This window comes from Monodelphis domestica, chromosome 5 (genome assembly GCF_027887165.1).
Source record: "Monodelphis domestica isolate mMonDom1 chromosome 5, mMonDom1.pri, whole genome shotgun sequence".
NCBI lineage: Eukaryota > Metazoa > Chordata > Mammalia > Didelphimorphia > Didelphidae > Monodelphis > Monodelphis domestica.
Window position 1 is genome coordinate 124701143 of NC_077231.1, and position 25157 is coordinate 124726299.

The following is a 25157-nucleotide window of genomic DNA, read 5'->3' on the forward strand; positions in this document are numbered from 1 at the left end:
ATAACCGTCTCTCATGCTCACTCTTTTTCAAGGGGAGAACATAATACTTATACAATCAGATGACTAAAGAAAGTAGACAACTAAAGGAGAGAAAACCCAGAAGTGCAGAGTTATTCTTTTAAGCTAGAGGTGGAAGTTTACAAACACTTCTAAATCTATGATCCTTGTTTGGAGGTATTTCCTATATTCCATATTCCCTTGCTGCAATTTTAATTACTATGTGTTTAATGTGTTTTGTTGATTCAAGTTGATAGGGCTTGGTAATTATGCTTTTTTTTTTAGTAGTAAGAAAGTATTTGACTGAGCAGACCAAAATACAACCTGAAAGGTTCTACCCTGTCTCATTTCTCCCCAAATTGTCCTAATAACTCTATTTCATTACTGCTAAACTGACATTTTTACAACTTAAAATGTGGCTGTTTATTCTAAAGATGGTTAAGCACAAAGCCTGTTGTAGTAATTAGACATGCTCACCAGTGTCAAAGCCTTTAAAGGATCCCTTTCTTATCATGATTTCTGTGAAGTTTTCAATTTTGGCCAACAAAGGAGCCATCTACAGATATGTTGAAGGACAGTTCTCTCATAGAATATAACTGCCTCTGAGTCTGGAAATGTGATCTGGTATTGTTTAATAAAAATCCTTGTGTAGTAGGAAGTATCATTCATCTCTCCAGCATGAGACATTCATTTGGCTTATCCTTCCATGAAGGAAGTTACCATGTTTGCCTGACTTCTCTTATTTAATATTTTAACATACTCAGTTCCTTCAACTAATCTTCATGTGACTTAGACTTAGACTAAAGGGTTGCTATATTCTGGACCCTCCTGCTTCTTTTTGAGATATCCCAGGGTTGGAAGAGAAGGGGGAAAAGAGGCAATGAAATATAGGAAATGATAAAGTGGCATTGTCTCAGGTTTTGTAGTTTTTTACTTCAAGTAATTTGATCCAATTTGAACAAGCAATCTATTGAGATGGTCTATGTGTTTAGTTATGTGTATATATGTGTTGAGTGTCTTTTTAAAAAACCCTTACTGAAGAGGGCATCTGGGGAGCTCAGGGGATTAAGAGCCAGGCCTAGAGATGGGAGATCCTAGGTTCAAATTTGGCCTTAGACACTTCCCAATTGTGTGACCCTGGGCAAGTCACTTAACCCCCATTGCCTAGCCCTTACCACTCTTCTGCCTTGGAACCAATACACAGTATTGATTCCAAGATGGAAGTTAAGGGTTTAAAAAAAAAAAACAACCCTGAGTATCAATTCCAGGACAAAAGAGCAGTAAGGACTAAGCAGTTGGGATTAAGTGACTTGTCCAGAGTCACAGACTTGGGTAATTTTTGAGGCCTGATTGAGGCCCCGTCCTCCCAGATTCAAGCCTGGCTCTATCCACCTAGCTGCCCCCATAGCATGTCTTGAGATAATGTTTTTGGTGAACATTGAACTTACTACCACAAATGCCTATTTTTTTTAACACTAGACTTTTTAGAATTAGCATTCAGTTTTGAATCACAGAATAATGTGTATATCTGGCAAAACAAAATTAAAAGTGTAATGGAAAAACATGTGGGAAAAATAGAAGCTTTACAAGGTCAAAAATTGTTCTTGGCCTCATATCTCCAGCATCAGGTATACCTTGCACATAGTAGACACTGTAAGTTTAGTTGAATTGAATGCCTGAAGCTTGTTACTCATGATGTATGCAATAATTGCCTTGCAAGACATTTTTTTTTACAGTTTTTATTTTTTATTTTTTAAAGTTTATTTAGTCAATCTAGACTATTATTCCCTGGCTACAAGAATCATATTCTTTCCCTCCCTCCCCTCCCCCCAACCCTTCTGCAGCCGACGAGCAATTCCCCTGGGCCCTACATGTGTCCCTGACCAGAACTCATTTCCATGTCACTGATGCTTGCACCAGGATGATAATTTAGAGTCTATATCCTCAATCATATCACCCTTGACCTATGTAGTAATTGAGCAATTGTTTTTCTTCTGTGTTTCTACTTCCAGTTTTTCCTCTGTGTGTGGATAGTGTTCTTCCTCATAGATCCCTCCAACTAGGTCAGGATCACTGCATTGCCACTAATGGAGAAGTTCATTACATTCAATTGTACCACAGTGTATCAGTCTCTGTGTATAATGTTCTCCTGGTTCTGCTCCTCTCACTCTGCATCACTTCTGGAGGTCATTCCAGTTCACATGGAATTCCTCCACTTTATTACTCCTTTTTGCACAATAGTATTCCATCACCAACATATACCACAATTTGTTCAGCCATTCCCCAATTGAAGGGCATCCCCTTATTTTCCAAATTTTGCCACCACAAAGAGTGCAGCTATGAATATTCTTGTACAAGTCTTTTTCCTTATTATCTCTTTGGGGTACAGACCCAGCAGTGCTATAGCTGGATCAAAGGGCAGACAGTCTTTTATCACCCTTTGGGCATAGTTCCAAATTGCCCTCCAGAATGGCTGGATCAATTCACAACTCCACCAGCAATGAATTAGTGTCCCCACTTTGCCACATCCCCTCCAGCATTCATTACTTTCCTTTGCTGTCATGTTAGCCAATCTGCTAGGTGTAAGGTGATACCTCAGAGTTGTTTTTATTCTTATAAGACATTATTAAGAACATATATTACTAGAAAAGGAAGGGGATCAATGAGGTGGTAATGATAAATTTTCTAAAAGATTGTGATCAATTCTGTGATCACAAATTTTACTTAGGCTTTATTGAACTAAAGAATGAATTCATTTTTAAAACCTTCAGTAATCATTTTTAGATTGATTTGAATAGTCATTTGGAAATGATGAATCAAAATGAGAGAAGACAAGTATTTTTAAAAGTATTGGGTCTCAACTTATGGGAATCACTGATATAGATGTATAGCTTTTGCTCTTATTTAAGATTAGATACAAAACCAGAAAATATGCATGATTCAATAGAGTATATATTGATTCTGAAATTTCTTATTTTAACCTCATCTCTTCATTCTTTTTGAAGTGGAGATTGATTTTCCCCCCTTGCAGTTCTCTTCTCTCCAAATGATCACTTTAGAGAATTGGATATGAAACCATAAGACCTTGATTCAAATCTTGGCTCTGCTTCTACTCTTCAGGCCACAGTTAACTTATTTTTTTTTTTTTATAAAACCCTTACCTTCCGTCTTGGAGTCAATACAGTGTATTGGCTCCAAGGCAGAAGAGTGGTAAGGGCTAGGCAATGGGGGTCAAGTGACTTGCCCAGGGTCACACAGCTGGGAAGTGTCTGAGGCCAGATTTGAACCTAGGACCTCCTGTCTCTAGGGCTAGCTCTCAATCCACTGAGCTACCCAGCTGCCCCCAGTTAACTTATTTTTTAAAACTATGGTATTATTATGATGATCTCTGAGGTTCCATCTAGGATAAGATCTAATGATCCTGGGATAGTGAATAAAGATTGGGTTAAGATCAGGGACTTAGGGTTTAGGAGATACTGGCTTCTTCATTCTGTGTGATCATTTTTATTAGATATCTGAATCTCAGATTCTCACTTGGTTTTTAGGTGATTGATAACTATGCTCTAAATAGTTTTTTGTTTATTTTTTTAAAGAGAGATAGCCCTAGAGGTGGGAGATCCTGGGTTCAAATTTGACCTCTTGACATTCCTAGCCGTGTGACCCTGGACAAGTCACTTAATCCCCATTACCTAGAGCACTTATTGTTTTCTACCTTGGAATCAATAGTTGGTATCAATTCTAAGAACAAGAGGTAAGAGTTGGGGGAGGTGAGGGAAGAAATGAACTGATATCACTGAATTAATCAACTGATCCCTGAGTGCGACTATCCTCACATTTGGAATATTGCAGTAAGTAGCCTTCTGCTTGGTTTCCCCTGCCTCAAGTTTCTCCTGACTATAGGCCAACCTCTACTCAGCTTTCCAAGTGATCATTAAACAGTACTAATCTGACTCTGACACTCTCTCCCCTTTCTTTCCTTCCTCATTACCTTGAGGATCAAATAAAATCTCTGACTTCGAAAGCTCTTCGTGATCTGACCTCTCTTCTTCCTGATCTAGTCATACTGGCTGCCTTGTGTTCTTTGCACAAGACAAATCCAAGTCTTTTTCACTGGTTATCCCTTATCCCTAGAATATTCACTCCTTATTTCTACCTCTTTGCTTTCTTGTCCTCCTGTAAGGCTCAGATAAAATCTCACCTTCTGCAAGAAGCTGTTTCTGGTCTCCTTTAATGCTAGTTAGTGCCTTCCTTCTGAGATTACCTCCAATTTTCATGTTATCTCCCCCTGTTTAGAATATGAGAACTTTGGGGTCAGTGACTATTTTTGCCTTTCTTTGGATCCTCAGAGTTTCCTTTTAAAAACTCTTACCTTCTCTCTGATAATCAGTACTAAGTATTGTTTCAAGCCAGAAGGAGCAGTAAAGACTAAGCAGTTAGGGTGAAATGACTTGCCCAGGATCACATAGCTAGGAAATGTCTGTGGCTAGATTTGAACACAGGAATTCCTCTCTCTCTAGGCCTGGCTCTCTATCCACTGAGCTACCTAGATGTCTCACCCCCAGAGTTTTTTATTACAATGCTTTGCACTGAGATAAGTGCTAAATAAATGCTTCTTGACCCATCGTGCTTTGGCAGCTATGCAAGTCACCTTGTTAAGTACTAGGAAGCCAAAAGAACTCTAAGACTTGGACTTTGACCTCAAGGAGTTTATTAAACTGTAATTGTGAATAGTAAGATATAACTATAAACACACATATAGATAAATAATGCATAATAACAGGCTTGTTTATATTGCTCTCTATGGTTTGCAAAAAACATCATAAATTTTATAAAGTTTGCTGCTAAGAAATGGACTCAGATCAAGTGATTTTCCCAGTTTCACTCAACTAATCAGTAAGAAAATCTCTACAGAGACCTAGATCTTTTTGTACCAATTAAATTCAGTATACTTCATTTGTATAAAAAGACATAACTATTTGGCAGGATGTTGTTAAATACTAAATGATATTGCTCCATGGTCTCAAAGGGTTGCCTATAGGGGCAAGAAGGATCCATTGGATGTGTGGCATGAAATTATAACTGTTTTTGCTTTTTTAACAAAAAGCAAGAAATATATTAAATTTTACTAGTATTTATTATGTGTTGAAATTGGCACCTTTACTTACCTATCCATGTGGTTATTAGTCACTGAGTGGGTAGAGGGAATTCTACATTTTGGAGAGATTGACAGCAGTGCCCTTACTCCTTTATTTTCTTTAAGCCTATTACAGTTTACATGAGTCCATTTAAGTGGATTTATGGATGACTATATTGCCTAGTTTTTAACCTTTACAAAATGGGCAAGTATCTTTTGAAAATCCCTGCCCAAAAAAAGCCATAGATTGAGGATAAGTGATGATAATGTGAGGACAAACAAATAACCAGAAAATAGCTTTAACTGATAATTTTCTTAACTTTTCCTCAACCACATTAGGGGGTAAAAACAGTGATTATCTAAATCAGACCTAACAAAAATTAAGCCTCCTAAAGTGTATAGTTTCATCAAGAATGTTATTTAAAAATATGAATTTACATCCACTGTCATTAAAGATCAGAGGCTCACTAAGTGCATATTGTGCCTTGAGGTATTAGTGGTAGTATAAAGTCATTGTGATTTGCAAGACATTTAAAAACTAAGCATCTGTTGCTAAAAATGTTGTCACCTACAAAAAAAACATCGTCTATACAAAATATTTGGAAACAATTTTTTACCATATTTAAAAACTTCTCAGCAAAGAATTTCAATGGATTTTGGAACCATTTGTTAAAAATACAAAAGTCTTAATATGACTAGTTTGCAAGAATATCTGGGAGGAGACAAATTTGCTAATCAGATATAAGCAAAAAACTGTGTAATCAGATGGAATTGAAAATGTTTGTATTATAATTTAGTAAGCATAGAGAATGCTACACTTTTTAATTTCATATTAAGGTACCCTACCTTTGTGAGATCTTTTTAGCCATTAAAAGCCAAGTTTAGGTGGGAAATAACTGAATTTATATTAGAATTTTGAGACACTGTAACACAACCAATGAAATGCATTTTTGTTAAATTGTTATTAATATTTTAGGTGAGAGTAAAACTTTGTACCCTTAAAAATAAAAATTAAATTTTGTTCATTTCATCTTCATCTCATCCTTTTTCAATACGTAAATTTTTGAGTTTTTGTTTGTTTGTTTGTTTTGTCCTTTACATCACCTACATTTCCATTATATTCTCCTTCTAGAAATTCATCTCTTAGGCTGCTCCCTTGGTCTATTGCTATTTGTGCTTTGCTAGAACTCCAATGTTAGTTATCATCCTTCCAGTTCTGTGATTCTCCTAGTGTACTACTACTGAATGCTAATTGAAGAAGTTAGAATCATGCTGACTAAGTCCCTTTCAGATTTATGAAGAATAGGGATAAGTTCTAGATCTTTGATTTCAATGATCATGGGAACTCCTCAGGTAAGGAAAATTTCCTTTCCAGTGTAGGTTGGCACCCTTTCTTCAATTTAGAGTCTTAGAATTGCCTGAAATTCTGAGAGGTTGTGACTTTTTCAGAGCCACAAAGTCAGTATGCATCAATCTAGAACTTGAGCCCTGGTCTTCTAGGTCATAAGGCCAATTTTTTATCTAAGAATAAAAAGAGGGGAAATTGACAGTTCACAAAAATAACTAGCACCTTATTTTTTCAGTGATCAACTTTCACATCTGTCTTTCCTTTTCATTTACTCCTCCAAGATCCATACAAATTAAAAATGTTCAAGTCTTCTTAACCTTAAAAAAGACTTTCAATCTTTCTCATTAGGTTGCCATCTTTTCTCTTCTCATCATCAGTTCTTGAAAGTAGTTTTCATCCAGTTCCTTCTATTTTCTCATTACTTATTCAGCCCTCTATTTTTTTTTTGAAAGTTTTATTTAGTCAATTTAGAACATTATTCCTTGGTTACATGAATCATATTCTTTCCCTCCCCCCAAACCCTTTCCATAGCTGACGCGCAATTCCACTAGGTTTTACATGTGCCCTTGATCAGAACCTATTTCCATGTTGTTGATGTTTGCACTAGGATGATCATTTAGTCTACATCCCCAATCATATCACCCTCGACCCATGTAATCAAGCAATTGTTTTTCTTCGGTGTTTATATTCCCACAGTTTTTCCTCTGAATGTGGATAGTGTTCTTTTTTGTAAATACCCCTGAGTTGTTCAGGATCATTGCATTGCCACTAATGGAGAAGTCCATTACATTTGATTGTACCACAGTGTATCAATCTCTGTGTACAATGTTCTCCTGGTTCTGCTCCTTTCACTCTGCATCAATTCCTGGAGGTCATTCCAGTTCACAAGCAATTCCTCCAGTTTATTATTCCTTTGAGCACAATAGTATTCCATCACCAACATATACCACAATTTGTTCACCCATTCCCCAATTGAAGAGCATCTCCTTATTTTCCAATTTTTTTGCTACCACAAAGAGCACAGCTATGAGTAATGTACAGGTCTTTTTCCTTATTAATCTCTTTGGGGTACAAACCCAGCAGTGCTATGGCTGAATCAAAGGGCAGACAGTCTTTTAGTGCTCTTTGGACATAGTTCCAAATTGCCCTCCAGTGGATCAGTTCACAACTCCACCAGCAGTGCATTAATGTCCCAACTTTGCCACATTTCCTCCAACATTCATTACTTTCCTTTGCTGTCTTGTTAGCCAATCTGCTAGTTGTGAGGGGATACCTCAGAGATGTTTTGATTTGCATCTCTCAGATTATAAGAGATTTAGAACACTTTTTCATGTGCTTATTAATAGTTTTGATTTCTTTACCTGAAAATTGCCTATTCATGTCCCTTGCCCATATATCAATTGGAGAATGGCTTGATTTTTTGTACAATTGAATTTAGCTCTTTATAAATTTGAGTAATTAGACTTTTGTCAGAAGTTTTTGTTATGAAGATTGTTTCCCAATTTGTATCAGTCCTCTACTTTTGATCCCACTCAAGAGCCTAATTATTAACTATTAGCCAAACTAGTCATTCTCCTTAAGAGACATGCTTACCAGCACTAACATCTTTTTTTAATAACATAATCATATTTATTTATTTATTTTTAGAGCATTATTTTATTTGGTCATTTCCGAGCATTATTCATTGGAGACAAAGATCATTTTCTTCTCTCCCTCCCCCCCCCCTTCCCCACCTATCCCATAGCCAACACTCGATTCCACTGGGTATCACGTGTGTTCTTGATTCGAACCCATTTCCGTGTTTTGGGTATTTGCATTAGAGTGTTCATTTAGAGTCTCTCCTCAAACATGTCCCCTCAACCCTTGTAGTCAAACAGTTGCTTTTCCTCTGTGTTTTTACTCCCACAGTTTGTCCTCTGCTTGTGGATAGTGTTTTTTCTCCTAGATCCCTGCAGATTGTTCAGGGACATTGCATTGACACTAATGGAGAAGTCCATTACGTTCGATTGTACCACAGTGTTTCAGTCTCTGTGTACAATGTTTTCTTGGTTCTGCTCCTTTCGCTCTGCATCAATTACTGGAGGTTGTTCCAGTCCCCATGGAATTCCTCCACTTTATTATTCCTTTGGGCACAGTAGTATTCCATCACCAACACACACCACAATTTGTTCAGTCATTCCCCAATTGAAGGGCATCCCCTCCTTTTCCAATTTTTGGCCACCACAAAGAGCGCAGCTATGAATGTTCTTGTGCAAGTCTTTTTCCTTATTATCTCTTTGGGGTATAAACCCAGCGATCCAGCACTAACATCTTAAGGGACACACTTTGCCCATAATGGTCTAGCCTGCCATCCTTGTTGCCTTATAGTCTTCTGCCTGCTCTGTGCTGAATAGCACCCTTTGATAACTCAAAACTCACCATATTTAGTTTGAATGAATAAATAATTTATAAATTTGTGATCTTTTCCTATCAGCAGTAGAGGTTTCAATCTGCAATTATCATAGCAGGTGATTTTTCTCAAAGAAACATAAATAACACATGGGTCATTGATGTTTTAAATGCAGTTTTGTAGTATACTTGAAAATTGTCTGTTCTCCTTGTCTAAAGGTTTTGCTCCTGTCTTCAGTTAGGATTTACAGTTTGAATTATAACTTTAGAATATAGGGATACTTTTTGAAAAATATTGATAGCATTTGTTATACTCTTGATTACCAAAGAATCTTTTTTAATCTTTTCCTGATTGATCATGCCCCTCACATCTACTATTCCAAACCTGCTCTCATGTAGCCACTTAAGCCACCACGTTTATATTCTGTTCCCCAGGCACCAGCAAGGGACTTTACCTCAGAATTCTCCTAAAAGTTATTTAACTCATTTATTATATTTATTTTTATTTTATTTATATATATATATGTGCATATATATATATATATATATATATATGGTTTTTTTTTTTAGTTATTTCCTGCATCAGTTTACATAGGTTCTGGAACTAATATTTTGGAAAGCAATTTGGAACTATGCCCAAAAGACTTTAGAACTGTGCAAATTCTTTGACCCAGCAATATCACTACTAGTTCTGTATCCCAAAGAGATCAAAGAAAAAGGAGAAGGGGGCAGCTTGGGAAGCTTAGTGGATTGAGAACCAGGCTTAGAGATGGAAGGTCCTAGGTTCAAGTTTGGCCTCATAGACACTAGACCCTGGACAAGTCACTTAACTCCCATTGCCTAGCCCTTCTTGCTCTTCTGCTTTGGAAACAATACACAGTATTGATTCCAGGATGGAAGGTAAGGGTTTAAAAAAAAAAAAGAAGGGCCTATAGATACAAACATATTTATAGCTCTTTTTGTGTTGGCAAAGAATTGGGAGGGGATAAGTATGAATTTGTGTATGTGACTTCAATAGAATAATATTGTGCTGTAAGTAATGGTGGGCAAGATGGTTTCAGAAAAACGGGAAGATTTATATGAAAGTCATATAAAATGAAGTTAAAACTAGGTAATGTAAGATTAAAAAATTAATATCCAAATACTTAAAGTATTATATTTTTATAAGAATTTATTAACAATAACTTGGAGCAAAAGGAAAATAATAGCCTAATTAAAAAAAAAGAAGCTTCCCAGGACCACATACGCAGGGCCATGAGAACGCAGAGCACCGTCAACAAGAGAGAGAGAAAAGCCCCATGCAGGCAGAAATTAGCAAGAGAGTAATGTTACAGAACCCATTTATACACATAAGGACGCAAACGTGGGGATGAAGGGAAAGGGATGCTGGGAGATTAAGTCCAAGGGTACAAAATTTCTATTTACACATTTTATACCCTGTGATTCTTTGAGAAAACAGTCTCCCCAAGGGAGCATGTAAACATAACAAACTTAAAACTTTAAAGATTTTTAACTAACAGTATATACAATATTGTAGTTTCTAAAGGGAATTTACAATAATTTGGGGATAAGAGGGAAATAAAAGAGAAAAAAACAAAACAAAACCAGTAATTGCTATGTTGGCAATAGACCAGTTTGGGGGCAGTCCCCTTTGGCATAAGACTATACATTCAAAAAAATGCGTTCAACCCTCCCATAGTTCAAATTCACCATATCTCAAAGTTCACTCTGAATCTTTTAGTGCAGCATGTGGTCTCTACAGGCATTTTCATGGTGCCTTCTCAAAAAAATTCACCTTCTGGATTCTGGGAGGTAATCTCTTGTTCCAAATTAGGCTCAAATTCAAATCAAAGTTCACAATAATAACATAGTTCCCTCCCCCTTCCCAAGGAGGATAATAACACATTTTCCCCTAAGGAGGATACAGGGATGCATATAGGAATCACATAGGGATACATAGTCAAGTCATAAGGTATATGAATCAATTATCAAAAACATCAAAGAATCCAAAGAAATTTAAAATTAACTTCTGAAATCTGGCCTCAGACACTTCCCAGCTGTGTGACTCTGGGCAAGTCACCTGACCCCCATTGCCTAGCCCTTACCACTCTTCTGTCTTGGAGCCAATACATAGTATTGACTCCAAGACGGAAGGTAAGGGTTTAATAAAAATAATAATAATAATAACTTCTGAGTGAAATATAGATACCAAAAACTTGAAAAAATTCTAGGAAGAAAAAAATTTTTTAATCACAAAATGGTATCAAATGCTACAGAGAAGTCAGAAATAATGAAGGTTGAGAAAAGAGATTATAGTTTCAACTGAGTTCTAGGTATAGAAACTAGATGCATAATGGTTGAGAACTATGGAGGAAATAAGTATAAACTGCTTTTTCTGGAAGCCTGAATTGATAGGAGAATACAAATAGCATTAAATGAAGGTTTTTTTAAAATATGGGGTAGATCTAAACATGTTTGGAGGTACCAGAGAAGTCAGTAGATAAGATGCTGAAAATTAGGCTGAGGATATGATTATGGGGCGAACTGCTATAAGAGATGGGTACAAGGAGAGAAGTAGAGAAATTTTCATTGGCCAGAGGACTACCTTTTTCTTTTGAAACTAAAGTAAAGGTTGGATAGAAGTTGATGTTGAAGTGAGTTTGGAAATATGAAATTGGGGAAAAGAGGAATTTCTCCTTTACTCCAACACTGTCATTTTTCTTTTCTGTCTGGTACATCAAAGTTGTTTTAATTTACATGTCTCAGTGATTTAGAGGATTTTGTAGATGATAATGCACAAAGACAATAGTCATTCTCGGTCACCGAGAGACTACCACTATGTCATATGACTATAGATAACTTGATTTCTTCATATGGAAACTGCCTATTCAAATCATTTGACCATTTGTTAATTGATAATTGAGTGACTTATATTATTATAAATTTGATTCAGTTCTATATATTTGAGAAATGAAGCCTTCATAAGAGAAGCTTGCTGAAAAAAAAATTCTGTTTCTTGCCCTCCCTCTAGTCTTGGCTGCATTGATGTTGTTTGTGTAAAACTTTTTTAATTTAATGTAGTCAAAATTGTCCATTTTACATCCTTTTATCCTCTCCATCTCTTGTTTGGTCATAAGTTCTTCCTCTTATACATAGATCTGACAGACAAAACTTTTCATACTCCCCAAATTTGTCCATGATATCACCCTTAATGTTCAAGTCATGCACCCATCTTGACCTTATTTGGGGACATATTGTGAGATGTTAGCCCATAACCAGTCTCTACCAAACTGCCTTCCATTTCTCCCAGTAATTCTTGTCAAACAATGAGTTCTTGTCCCCAAATTTTGGATCTTTTGAGTCTAATCAGATGCTAGATAAATCTACCACTGTGTATTATGTACCCCCATCTACTGATCCACTACTCTACTTCTTAGCTAGTACTTTTGATGATTTGATGATTATTGATTAGTAATACTATTTAAGATCTGGTACTTGTAGGCTACCTTCCTTCATTTTTTCCCCATTTATTTCCTTGATATTCTTGACCTTTTTTTCTTCCAAAAGAACTTTGCTATGGCACCAAATAAGTAAATTAATTTAAGTGAAACTGTCATTTTATCATATAGGCTCAACCTACCAACATACAATTAATATTTCTCCAATTGTTTAGATCTGTCTTTATTTGTGTGAAAAAATGTTTTGTAATCATATTCATGTAGTTCTTAGGTTTGTATTGTCAAGTATAGACTCCCAAGCATTTTATATCGTCTACAGTTATTTTAAGTGATATCTCTCTATTTCTTACTACTGAACTTTGTTGGTAATATATAGAATGCTGGTAATTTGTGTGACTTTTGCTGAAGTTGTTGTTCATCTAGTTTTTTAGTTTGCAAAGCATTTTACATATTTTTTATCTGCAGGTTACAGGTTCTGTTATTATCCTCATTTTATAGATGAGAAAACTAAGACAGAGATTGACTTTGTCCAGGATCACACAGCCAAGTATCTGAGGCTGGACTTGAACTTAGGTCCTCCTGACCTGGCACTGTCTCTATACCAGCTAGTTGACCCTAAGTGCAGTATACTCTTGACTGCTCTCTTCCCTTATCTTTTCCCATTATTCCATTCTTAATTTCCTCTTTTGCAAAGGTAATCTCGAAGGTATTTTCTAGTTCTGGCATTTTATGATTGTCTTGTACTCTAACTAAGATCACATCTGGTTTAGCACCCAATTCTACTTTTTAAGGAGTTCTTCAAGGAATTTTTATACATCTTTTCCCATATCCATAGTCCTCTACCTCTGTAAAGAATGGGAAAATACATATAAATTTTTGAAACTTTTTTCAGACTAAGCTTGGTTATTTTTTTCTAATTTTTTTTGTTCTTCCATTGATATTGGTATCATATTTTCTTGGTTTTACTTCATTGCATCATTTCATAGAAGCCTTCTCAAACTTTTCTGAATTTTTGATCCTCATTTTCTCTTATAGTGTAGTAATTTTCCATCACATCAACATGAGTAAATAAATTGGGATATCTCTTTTGTTCTAGTTCTCTGATAGTAAAAAAAAAAATTGCTGCTGGGAATAAGTTTGCATATAAGATCCTTTTTAGCAAAATCTTTTCCTTTCCTGGAGTATATGCTTAGGAGTAAGATCTTTGGGTTGAAAGATTTAATTTTTTGCTTTTAAGTTTAGAAAGGTCTTCCCATTACATAGTTGAGTTAAACATCCCTTTGTTGGCAAAGCTATTTAACTTAATACATATAAATGTCTTATGGTAACTTGGGGTTGCTACTTTATGAAAACTTAGCCCTTTTCATAATGGTCAGAGTTAGCATTTCCTTACATTAATAGAACAAATGTACCTTCTCCCTCCCTCTCTACTGCATTTTGTTGCTAATTTTCATGACTTACTTTAGTATGTGTCTTAAATTATACTTTTCATAATTTAAAAAAATTAATATCTCAATGAAAAATGTTGGGTGGGGTAGGGAGGAGAGAACAGTTTTTTACTGATGTCTAATTAACTAAAAATAATTTAGATATTTTTAAATATAAAAGCTTTTTCCCCCTCTCTATAATTTAGTTCATACTCTTAAGTCTTCTTGGTGCTCAGTTGTTTCAAGTCATTTTTGACTTCTGTGATTCCATTTGGAGTTTTCTTGTCAAGATAATAGTTTGTCATTTCCTTCCCCAACTCTTTCTACAAATGAGAAAACTAAGGCTAACTATAGGGTTAAATAACTTGCTCAGGATCACAAAACTAGTAAGTGTTCAAGGCTAAATCTAAATGGAGGAAGATGACTCTTCCTGACTCCAGGCCTAGCACTCTATCCACCAGGCCACCTAACTATCCCATTTTAAGTATTAGTAAACTAATATTCCTTAATTTAAGGCCTTTGTATATGTGATATGTTAAATTTGTACACCAAATAGAACTTCTCATCTTTGTTACTTGGCTACATTCTTCCTCACTCAATTTGTTTTATCTGACCCTCTGGCAACCATTTGGAGGTACTGTATATCTGGGATATAGCCTGTGCATTCTTTTTATTTTGGTAATAGCTAGCCTTTCACTTTACTTTGACCTCAACACTGATTTTAAAATGGAGCAGCATTTGCCTGCTTGCTTTTTTTACCAGACACATGACTGTGTCAGCTGCAATGCGGCAGAGCTTCATGATAATGAGGTGAGCTGCCAGAGCGGCCTCCCTCTAGTCCCTAAATTATGAAGAGAAATCAGAGAAAGGAAGGAATTCTAGATTACTCTTCATTATCAAATATGCATACTTTGGGAAATCAAATGTGGCTGTGGGTGATGATGGAGTTAAACGAGAAGAAATTTGGAAATAAGATGAGGCAATTAAAGAAGAGGAATTAGGAAAAATATACAGACATGTCATAAGCTACATTATAGTGTAAAACACTGATGTTATTATGTCCATTGTCAGGCTTGTAGATTGTTGTGCCTTCTTTTGTTGTCCCTTGGTCCTGGGTTAGGTGGATGAATTAACCTATTAATTGTTCACCATTATAACTTCTAGGCCTGCTATCTACCACCATCATTCACCAGTCTTTCCTCCATACATTTTATTTTACCTGTCCAGATCCACCTGGGTACAAGCAACCAGATTCTAAGTCATTCTCCCTTCTTTATCAAGGATTCCAGTATTTAGCTCACTGCATAAGTCTTCATCTGAAATCTTGCCCTCAGGACCTGGAAATTTCAGTGTACATATTAATGTCCCTTAAAACACTCTGACAGCTCAACAATCTCTTTACTTCTCATGAGCCATATCTTTACTCATGAGCTATATATCTTTATTCCTCAAGGCAATTCACATAGATAGGCATACCTTATATTTCATTGTCACCCTTACCACTATCAATATCCTTAATCACCTTCATCTCAAAAGTCCTGATTCTCAACATAATCTCATCTTTTTCTCTCCTTCTGCCTTACTTCTTTTAAATCCTTACTATGACCTTTTTTTTTTAATCCTTACCTTCCTTCTTGGAATCAATACTGTGTATTGGTTACAAAGGCAGAAGAGTGGTAAGGGCTAGGTAATGGGGGTTAAGTGACTTGCCGAGGGTCACACAGCTGGGAAGTGTCTGAGGCCAGATTTGAATCTAGGACCTCCGGTCTCTAGGCCTGACTCTTAATCCACTGAGCTACCCAGCTACCCTCTTCTACAGCTTTCTTTGTTCTTCTAGTCCTCCTTGCTCTAGCTTCACTTTCCTTTTCATAATCATAATCTTGAGTTAGTTAATTCAAATATACTGTCTTCCACCTTTGAATTCCTTGACCCCTTGTTCTGTTGTTCTTCTCCAAACCTTGCTGCCAACTGAAGCTAGAGAAACTCATGTGCCTCTGCTTCATCCTTTACAGGATTTTATTTCAAATGGGTCCTCACTGACACACAGAAATCCTTTTATTTGTCTTTGATTGACTTTACTCTCCTCTGTACTCTTTTCCATGCCACTTTCAACCTGTTAGCAAATAACCTCATCTCCTACAAAATAGAAAATATTCATCATGTGCCTCTACCTTATTCCATATCTTAGAATTAAATTTCTCTGAACAATCTCAGATCTCAAACTATATAATACTGCTTTATCTCTGAACTCCAACACATTTAGTTTAGGAGCCACTAATACAGAAGACTTTCCCTGGTTATCCTTCAAATATTGGTATATTCTCTTTCATGAAATTACTTTATATAACTTTGAATATACTCTATATACTAGTGGTATCCCCACATATAGGATATAAACTCTTTGAAAAGAATATATTGTTTGAATTTTTAATATTCTTAGTGCCTAGTATAGTACCTTCTATAGCAAACTGCCCTATCATTCCTATTTTTTCACTAATGGCTAAAACATACCCATGTCCCATCCTGTACCCCTTACTTGTTCTTCCCATTCCTGCTAGCAATTGTCCTATATCTCTCCTCTGTTATGTATGGCTAAACTCCTAAAGAAAGCCATTTACAATAAATAAGTGGCTCCATTTCCTTTCCTTTTCTTCTCTTTTTTTACTCTTTTAAAGATCTAATTATTCTTCCCCTGGATAGTCTCTTCTCGCTGGGTTTTTGTGGCACTTCTCTCTCCTGGTTCTCCTTACTTACATGTTGAACATTTCCTCTGCTAAATCTTCATCCAAGTCACTTACACTAATGGTGAGTGTCTTTCAAGGTTCTGTCCTAGTCCTTCTCTTCTTCCTCTATACTGTTTTGCTTTGTGATTTTATCTGCTCCTAGTGAATTCAGTTATCATATTTATGCAAATGACTCAGATATACTTGTCCAGCCCTAACCCAAGGTTCAACCTCTTATTGGACATCGTAAACTGAATGTGCTCTATTTACCTTATAATCTTACCATGACTAAAACTGAACTTAACTTTTCCCCTAAACCTACCTCTTTTTCCAATGTCACTCCAGGGGAACCACCATCTTCCCAGTTACCCAGGCTTGCAACCTATGTTCTATTCTTAATCCTCCACTCTCTCCCACCCTTCACTTTGTGCAACTCTGCCTGACATAAATCCGATTCATAAGCAAGGTCCTCTTTGAAAATGAAGGACTAATAATAACTGTAGGTATTCCGTACTTCTCTGAATCTTGCTAAAATCTCACCCTCTCAGGAGCCCTTTCCTAATCTCCTTTAATATTAGTGTTTTCTCTGTGAGATTATCTTCAGTTTGTTTTCTATATATCTTTTTTGAACATAGTTATTTGCATATTGTTTTCTCCAATAAACTGTGAGCACTGCTTCGGAAGCAGGAACTTTTTTGCCTTTCTTTTGGTGTTTTCTCTTTCCCCCTGCCAAGAAAAGTTTTTTTCCATTGAGATTTATTGTAGGTTAGGAGTTCTTATAAGACAAACTACAGCCTACCAGATCTCTGAATAATAAGAAGTAGAAGTATGAATGCTGCCCATCATCCTAGACCTTGGGTACTTCTTAAAGGACAGGCACACACTTCTGGGCCTATGGAATTTCTTTTGGTCTTCTGACAACCTTCTCCATGTTGATGTAAGTGCCAATATGAATTTAAGAATCAAAGGATAAGTCTTTAGCAATAATGGGATTTGAGGCTATCTTGTTCATGCAGTCACATAATGAAAAAGCTCCACTTTTAATTGTGTATTAGTAAAGGCCCATGCTATTCAAACTTTCTTGAAAAATAAGAGCACCCATTGGTCAGAATGCTCATGCTTGAGTGCAGATTGGCCAGGATACATGAGCCTAGTCATAGACACTACACTTGGGTTTGATGGTTGAGGTAATTCAACCTTTACACATATTAAAGACTCTGAGTCCTTAATAGAGGTATCTAAGGGTGGGAGGATGAATGGAAGAATTGATTGATGCTCTGATGTTTATAATTAGCTTAAAGATAGTATATAGTCAGTGGTACTGGGAGGTAGTAATTACCTCAGGATAGGCTATCTCAGATTGGATATCGATATCCTTAGAATGACCTTGACAGAAACCTCCTTGATTTTAAACAGACTGTGGCAAGGCAAGTATTTTATGGAAGTTAGAAGAAAACACTTTAATTCTTGATATCTAGAAACAGGTTTATAATAAGCCATACTTAATTTCAAAATTTCTATGTAGAAAGGGTCTCAAAATGGGGATTTTCAGCTTGCTTTCACAATTAACAATAACAAACAATTGACTTGTTCCATCAGTCATCCTCACTTCTACTGATAGAGATTGACAGATTAGCAGCATCTCGAGTTTTGAGCTGTGTTAAAAGGAATCAACATACTAGTGAAAAAGGAATTAATTTAGCCTTTTGTACTCCAAATATTTTCTCCAGAAGATTATTCCCACCAACCCGCCTTACTTATCTAATATTTAGTCTCTGCCTATTACTAGCTCCTTCCCCGATATTAGAGATATGCTTAAATTTCCCTTTTCTTTTAAAAGAACAAACCCTGACTAGGGTTCTACTCCCCACCCCCAGCTATATTTTTCCCCTTTTCATATAAAAAGTACCCTTTCTGATTAAAAAACAACAAAAAGAAGCCCAACCTTTTATTCATGTGTTTTCTTTTATATTAGCTACTTTTTTATATGCGACCTCTCCTCCATGAGAGATCTCTCATATAAAGTACAACAATTAAACAGAACATAACAAAGTAACCTCATCTTTAAGGGTATTCAACATTTCTCATCTGTAGCACTCCTCTGCAACCAATTTTTGATTATTTTTTTTTAACAAAATACTGTTTCCTTCTAGTACAGCTGGGTAGTAGATAGAGTGCTGAGCCTGGAGTCAGGAAGACATGTGTTTAAATGTGGCCCCAGACTTACTGTCTGACCCTAGGAAGTCACTTAACCCTGTTTGCCTTAGTTTCCTTATCTGTAAAATGAGCTGGAGAAAGAAATAGCAAATCACTCTAGGATCTTTGCCCAAAAATACTCCAAAGGAGATCATGAAGAGTCAGACAATTGGAATGATTCAACAACAAGAGCAAATTTCTCTATAACAAAGATGCATAGTCTGGCCAAACAGATTTTCTCACTGGTTATATACAAAACACATGTGACTTATTTTGCACTGTACATCTGTCAATTCTGTCAAGATATAGATGATATTATGGTTCATTATTAGCCCTCTGGAATAACCATCATAGTGCTTATACCTTTCAATATTGTATTTGTTTATGGTGTGGCTGTTATAAGAATTATTCTTCCAGCTCTATTCATTTCATTATTTATCCATTTATGTGTTCAAATTTGTTCATTTTTATAATATCTGTTTTGTATAAATTCTTCGAATTCTTACTTCACCCTGCCTTAGTCCATATAAGTCTTTATGTGTCTCTTTAAAATCATCTATTTCTTCTGGCATAGTAGCATTCCATCACATTCCTATACGACATTTTATTTAGTCAATCTTCAGTTGATGTGATGTGGATCCCTTTAGTTTCCAGTTTTACCTTTCTTTCTATCTCCAGCTTTTAGCATAGTTTCTGGCACAACATAGGCACTTAATAAATGCTTGTTGATTTGACTCAACTTGTAATAATTTTTATAATAATAATGAACAGTTTTTAAGCATCAATTTAATAGGGTTGTTGCATCTCCTCTTGGTTGTCCTGTCAGCTTTTTAGAATCACACAATCTCAGAATTAGAAGAGATTTTAATCTAACCTATACCCAAAAAAGAATCCCATTTTACAACATACCCCCTTAGCAGTATAGGTAGGTTATCATGTTTTTGTCTTAAAGACCTTTAGTGAAATGGAATCCACTAACTCCCAAGAAATAGTTGTTCCTTCTCTTCTCAAACTCAGAATGTTAAAGCCAGAACTAATTTATCTTACAAATTATGATTTTTTAGCCTGGCATAAAAGACCCTCCACAATCTGTATCTGCTTTCTTTTCTAGCCTCATTTCACACCACTTCACAAATAAACTACATGCCAAGACAAAGTATACTATATGCCAATTTTTCTTTAAACTCAACATACCTTCCTGTACATCCATATCTGAGTAAAATTTTTTGAACCTCCATACCAGAGTAGAAGTCTGAAATTTTTCTTTTTATAATGGAGCATGTACAGTTTAAAAATATGATGATATTATATATATATATACACATATATTTTAGGCATTTCTGATTTTCTTAAGGTTTTTTGGCATGTAGTCTGCTTTCCTTTGCAGGTTGTCTTTGGTTTCCACAAAACTACACCAAAATTCCCATTTAATTTCTTATGCTGACACTCAGTATATCAAAACTGGGACCACACATCACCTCTCTCCCAAAACAAATCTTTGTTATTAGAGATTTTTATTTTTAAAATTCTTATCCTACAGTGTTTTAACACAGACCTTTGCATATATGGAAGGCACTTCAGAAGTATCTTATGCTTATTGTTGATATGTTCATGTCAAATAAAAACAATAGTGAAATGAGTCCATCCCCAGTTTCTAGACCACACTGGATTAGAAAACTTGTTTATCTTAGTTTTTTCCTGCCATTTTCTTCTGTGAAAAAGAATCTGACAAGTGATTGTTTTATTCTTTAAAAATATACATTAACTTCCTCCTTCCTAGTGGGAGGATGCTACTAGAACAAGGTCTACTATAACAAAATATTGTATATACATTCTTAGGCAAGATTTTTGTATCATATTTTTGTCACAAGGGGAGGTTTTGTGGGGGCAGGGAATAGTGAATGATTAGATGACTGTAAAAATAAAATACATCAGTAAAGTAAATTTTAAGATAAATACAAAATACACATTTATAGGAGGTTCTCTTCCATTTCAGCAAACATATTTAAACAAAACCTACAAGGTGCAGGGAATTGTGTAGGTATAGTGACAAAGTCAAAAGGGAAACTTTCCATTCATTGTAGCATTTATTTATTTATTTATTTTAAAAGCCCTTACCTTCTGTCTTGGGATCTATACTATGTATGGGTTCCAAGACAGAAGAGTAGCAAAGGACTAGGCAATAGGGGTTAAGTGACTTGCCCCGGATCACACAGCTAGGAAGTGTCTGAGGCCAGATTTTAACCCAGGAACCCCCCATTTATAGGCCTGGCTCTAAATCCACTGAGCCACCTAGCTACCCCCTAGTGCCCATTTTCATACTATGACAGGGTATATCATATTACTTACTGTATTATAAGTTCCTTCAGAACAGGAACTATTTTATTTATTTTTCTGTACCTATCTAACATATCTATTCACATAGTAAGCATTTAGTAAATACTTTTTAAATTAAATTTAATTGAAAATAAATTGGTTGGTCTTAAGAATTCTCTCTGGCTCCAGAACATAAATAATTACCCATAAAAAGTATAGCTTGAATTCAGTAAAGGAGCCACCTTTAAAAAAAAAAAACCTAGGGGGCAGCTGGGTAGCTCAGTGGATTGAGAGCCAGTCCTAGAGACGGGAGGTCCTAGGTTCAAATCTGGCCTCAGCCACTTCCCAGCTGTGTGACTATGGGCAAGTCACTTGACCCCCATTGCCTAGCCTTTACCACCTCTTCTTCCTTGGAACCAATACACAGTATTGATTCCAAGATAGAAGGTAAGGGTTAAAAAAAAATTCAAGATAAGAGTGGAGATTTTTGTAATAAACCTTTTTAATGGTTTCTTACAAAAAGAATACAATGTTAAGAAAATATCCCTTTCCTTTCCAACATAATATAACCTTTAGCTTGGTGTATTAAAGATAAAAATTTTTATTAACTATGGAGATTGCTATGGTTTTGAAGTTTGCATTGTTAGTCATCATGAAACAGACTCAATAACAATGCAAGGTATTACATGAACTATGTTTTGGAATGTCTTTATTATTATGCTTTATTGTGACTTCTCTAACATCTCTCTTGAATTTTTTAAATTAATGCACTAATTTTTCTTCCCTCTATTTACAGGTCTCCGAATCAATGGGGAGCTGATCACTGCCTATCCCCAGGTGGTGGTAGTAAGAGTACCAACACCTTGGGTGCAAAGTGATAGTGATATCACCGTACTACGTCACCTAGAAAAGATGGGATGCCGGCTGATGAATCGGCCTCAAGCTATCCTGAATTGTGTCAATAAGTTCTGGACCTTCCAAGAGCTAGCTGGCCATGGTGTTCCCCTTCCAGATACCTTCTCTTATGGTGAGGTCATCAGTAGAAAATGTAGCATGACCCTCTGATAGTTTTCAAAGTAATGCTTTGAATGGATGCTTAAGAAAAATCCAATAATGGGGAACTTCATAGAGATATTACTTAAAGACTTGGAATTTTTAACAATTTGAATAGGGTAGTTAGGGAATCCTGGTTTGTAACCTTGAGTAAGTAATTTCACTTTGTAGGCTTTAGTTTTTCATGTGTAAAATAGTGGTGTTTGAGAATTGGTCTAATACAATTATAACAAGTATCTTTGTGCACACTCATCTATTCTAACCCCGTCCACCCTCTTCAAGACCTGCGGTGATAGGGGAGTGGCAACGCAACAGGTGGAGATGACCACTGGCAGTTGTAGTCACGATCCTGCACATAGGCAGCCCACAGACCAGTGGTCACTCGGCCCTGTAGGGCAGCAGGGACATTCGGCAGCATCCTGGGCAGTTGAGAAGCCCTCTCTAGGACAGCACTGCTCACCCTAATCAAGGGAGAGGACTAGAAAAGATGTCCCAAACATTGTCTGCCCTACAAACACCCGGTCAGCACACCGCGGCTGGCGGGTCATCCCTTTAAGCTGTCTAAATCAAAAGAAACAAAATACAAAGAAACTCCTACTAGGAGCATGGAACATCAGGACATTACTTGATAGAGAGAATACCCCAAGACCTGAGAGAAGAACAGCTCTAATCAGTAAAGAACTGGCGCAATATAACATCAACATCGCAGCCTTAAGCGAAACATGATTACCAGAAGAGGGATCACTCAGCGAACCCACCACTGCATACACCTTCTTCTGGAAAGGTAGAGCCACAAATGAAGACAGAATCCATGGTATTGGCCTGGCTATCAAGACCAGTTTGCTCAAACAGATGCCAGACTTGCCTGTGGGCATCAGCGAGAGGCTCATGAAGATCCGTTTACCTCTCAGCAAAGACCGGTATGCCACAATCATCAGCGCATATGCCCCAACACTGACCAGCACAGAGGAGACCATCGAGCAGTTCTATTCTGATCTGAGTGCCTTCCTGCACTCAGTGCCCACAAATGACAAGCTGATACTACTGGGAGACTTCAACGCCCACGTTGGCCAGGACCATGAAAGATGGAAAGGAGTGCTCAGCAAACACGGCGTGGGCAAAATGAACGACAATGGCCTACTGCTACTCAGCAAATGCTCAGAGTTCGAACTCACCATCACGAACACTGTGTTCAGAATGGCAAACAAATATAAAACAATGTGGATGCACCCATGATCAAAACAGTGGCATCTCATTGACTACATCATTGTACGCCGGCGAAACATCCAGGATGTACAGATCACCAGAGCCATGAGAGGAGCTGAATGCTGGACAGACCACTGATTGGTTAGAGCAACTCTTCAAATGCGCATTGCACCTCGCCATCCAAAACGCTCCCAGACAGTTTGCGCATTTTACAACTTGGGTTGTCTTAGAGATCCATCTTATTTGCAAACATTCCAGCCCTGCCTGGACAACAAGCTGTCTGCCAAGGGACCACTCACTGGAAGCTCAACCGAGAAATGGAACCAGTTCAGAGACATAATGAAGGAAACATCAAAGACAGTCCTAGGCCCCAAACAACGCAACCACCAGGACTGGTTCGACAAGAACAACACTGCTATTAAGCAAAAAGAACAAAGCCTTTATGGAGTGGCAAAATAACCCAAACTTCTGCTCCTAAAAAAGACAGATTCAAGTCTCTCCAAGCCACGGCGCAGCGTGAGATCAGGAAGATGCAAGACCGATGGTGGGAAAAAAAGGCAGAAGAAATCCAGTGTTTTGCTGATATGAAAAACTACAAACAATTTTTCAGTGCCCTCAAGACTGTCTATGGGCCATTAAAACCCACCACCACTCCCTTGCTATCCTCTGACAGTGACACTCTCATAAAAGATAAAGGCATCAGCAACAGGTGGAAAGAACACTTCAGTCAGCTTCTCAACCGACCCTCTTCAGTCGACCAAAGCGCTCTTGACCAGATCCCCCAAAACCGCTCCATTGAACAACTTGACATCCCTCCTTCAATAGAGGAAGTCCAAAAAGCCATTAAACAAATGAGTGCAGGCAAGGCACCCGGTAAAGATGGGATCCCAACCGAGGTGTACAAGACCTTAAATGGAAAGGCGCTCCATGCATTCCACATAGTGCTGACCAGCATATGGGAAGAGGAAAACATGCCCCCAGAACTCAGAGATGCCTCCATCATAGCCCTGTACAAGAACAAAGGCTCATGAGCAGCCTATGACAACTACTGAGGCATCTTACTACTCTCCATTGCTGGAAAGATCCTCGCCCGTGTTATACTCAACAGACTCCTGTCATCTGTTTCTGAGCAGAACCTGCCTGAATCACAATGTGGCTTCCAACCAGATCATAGCACCATCGACATGGTCTTCACGGTGAGGCAAATGCAGGAAAAATGCCTTGAGTAGAACCTGAGTCTCTACATTGTCTTCATAGACCTGACAAAGGTGTTCGACACAGTGAACAGGGATGCATTGTGGATGATCCTCAGCAAGCTCGGTTGCTCAGCAAAATTCATCAAACTGATCCATCTCTTTCATGTCGACATGACAGGGGAAGTCCTATCTGGTGGAGAGACTTCTGATCGCTTCAACATCTCCAATGGCGTGAAACAAGGCTGTGTCCTCTCTCCGGTACTATTCAACCTATTTTTCACCCAAGTATTACGACATGCTGTGATGGATCTAGACCTGGGCGTCTACATCAAATACCGACTGGATGGCTCACTATTCGACCTTCGCCGCCTGACTGCAAAAACAAAGACAACAGAGAGACTCATCCTGGAAGCTCTCTTCGCAGATGACTGTGCTCTCATGGCCCACCAAGAAAATCATCTCCAAACCATTGTGGACAGGTTCTCCACCGCAACAAAACTGTTTGGCCTGACGATCAGCCTCAGCAAAACAGAGGTGCTGTTCCAACCTGCACCAGAGAAGCCAACGAACCAGCCGTGCATTACAATCGATGGCACGCAGCTTTCTAACATCAACACTTTCAAGTACCTGGGCAGCACCATCGCCTAGAGGGTCCCTAGACCACGAGATTAATGCCAGGATCCAAAAGGCCAGCCAGGCACTCGGGCGGCTGCAC

The 25157-nt window shown here is 37.3% G+C and overlaps 1 protein-coding gene across 5 annotated transcripts in view; it reads left to right on the forward strand.

The window, feature by feature from the left end:
• RIMKLB (ribosomal modification protein rimK like family member B) overlaps positions 1 to 25157 on the forward strand; it is a 90920-nt gene that overhangs the window by 47180 nt on the left and 18583 nt on the right. For all 5 annotated transcript variants that reach the window (XM_007503625.3, XM_007503627.3, XM_007503626.3 and 2 more), the window contains exon 3: positions 21784 to 22014. In XM_007503625.3, the coding sequence (XP_007503687.1) occupies positions 21784 to 22014 (231 nt within the window). The remainder of the gene's footprint in view (positions 1 to 21783; positions 22015 to 25157) is intronic.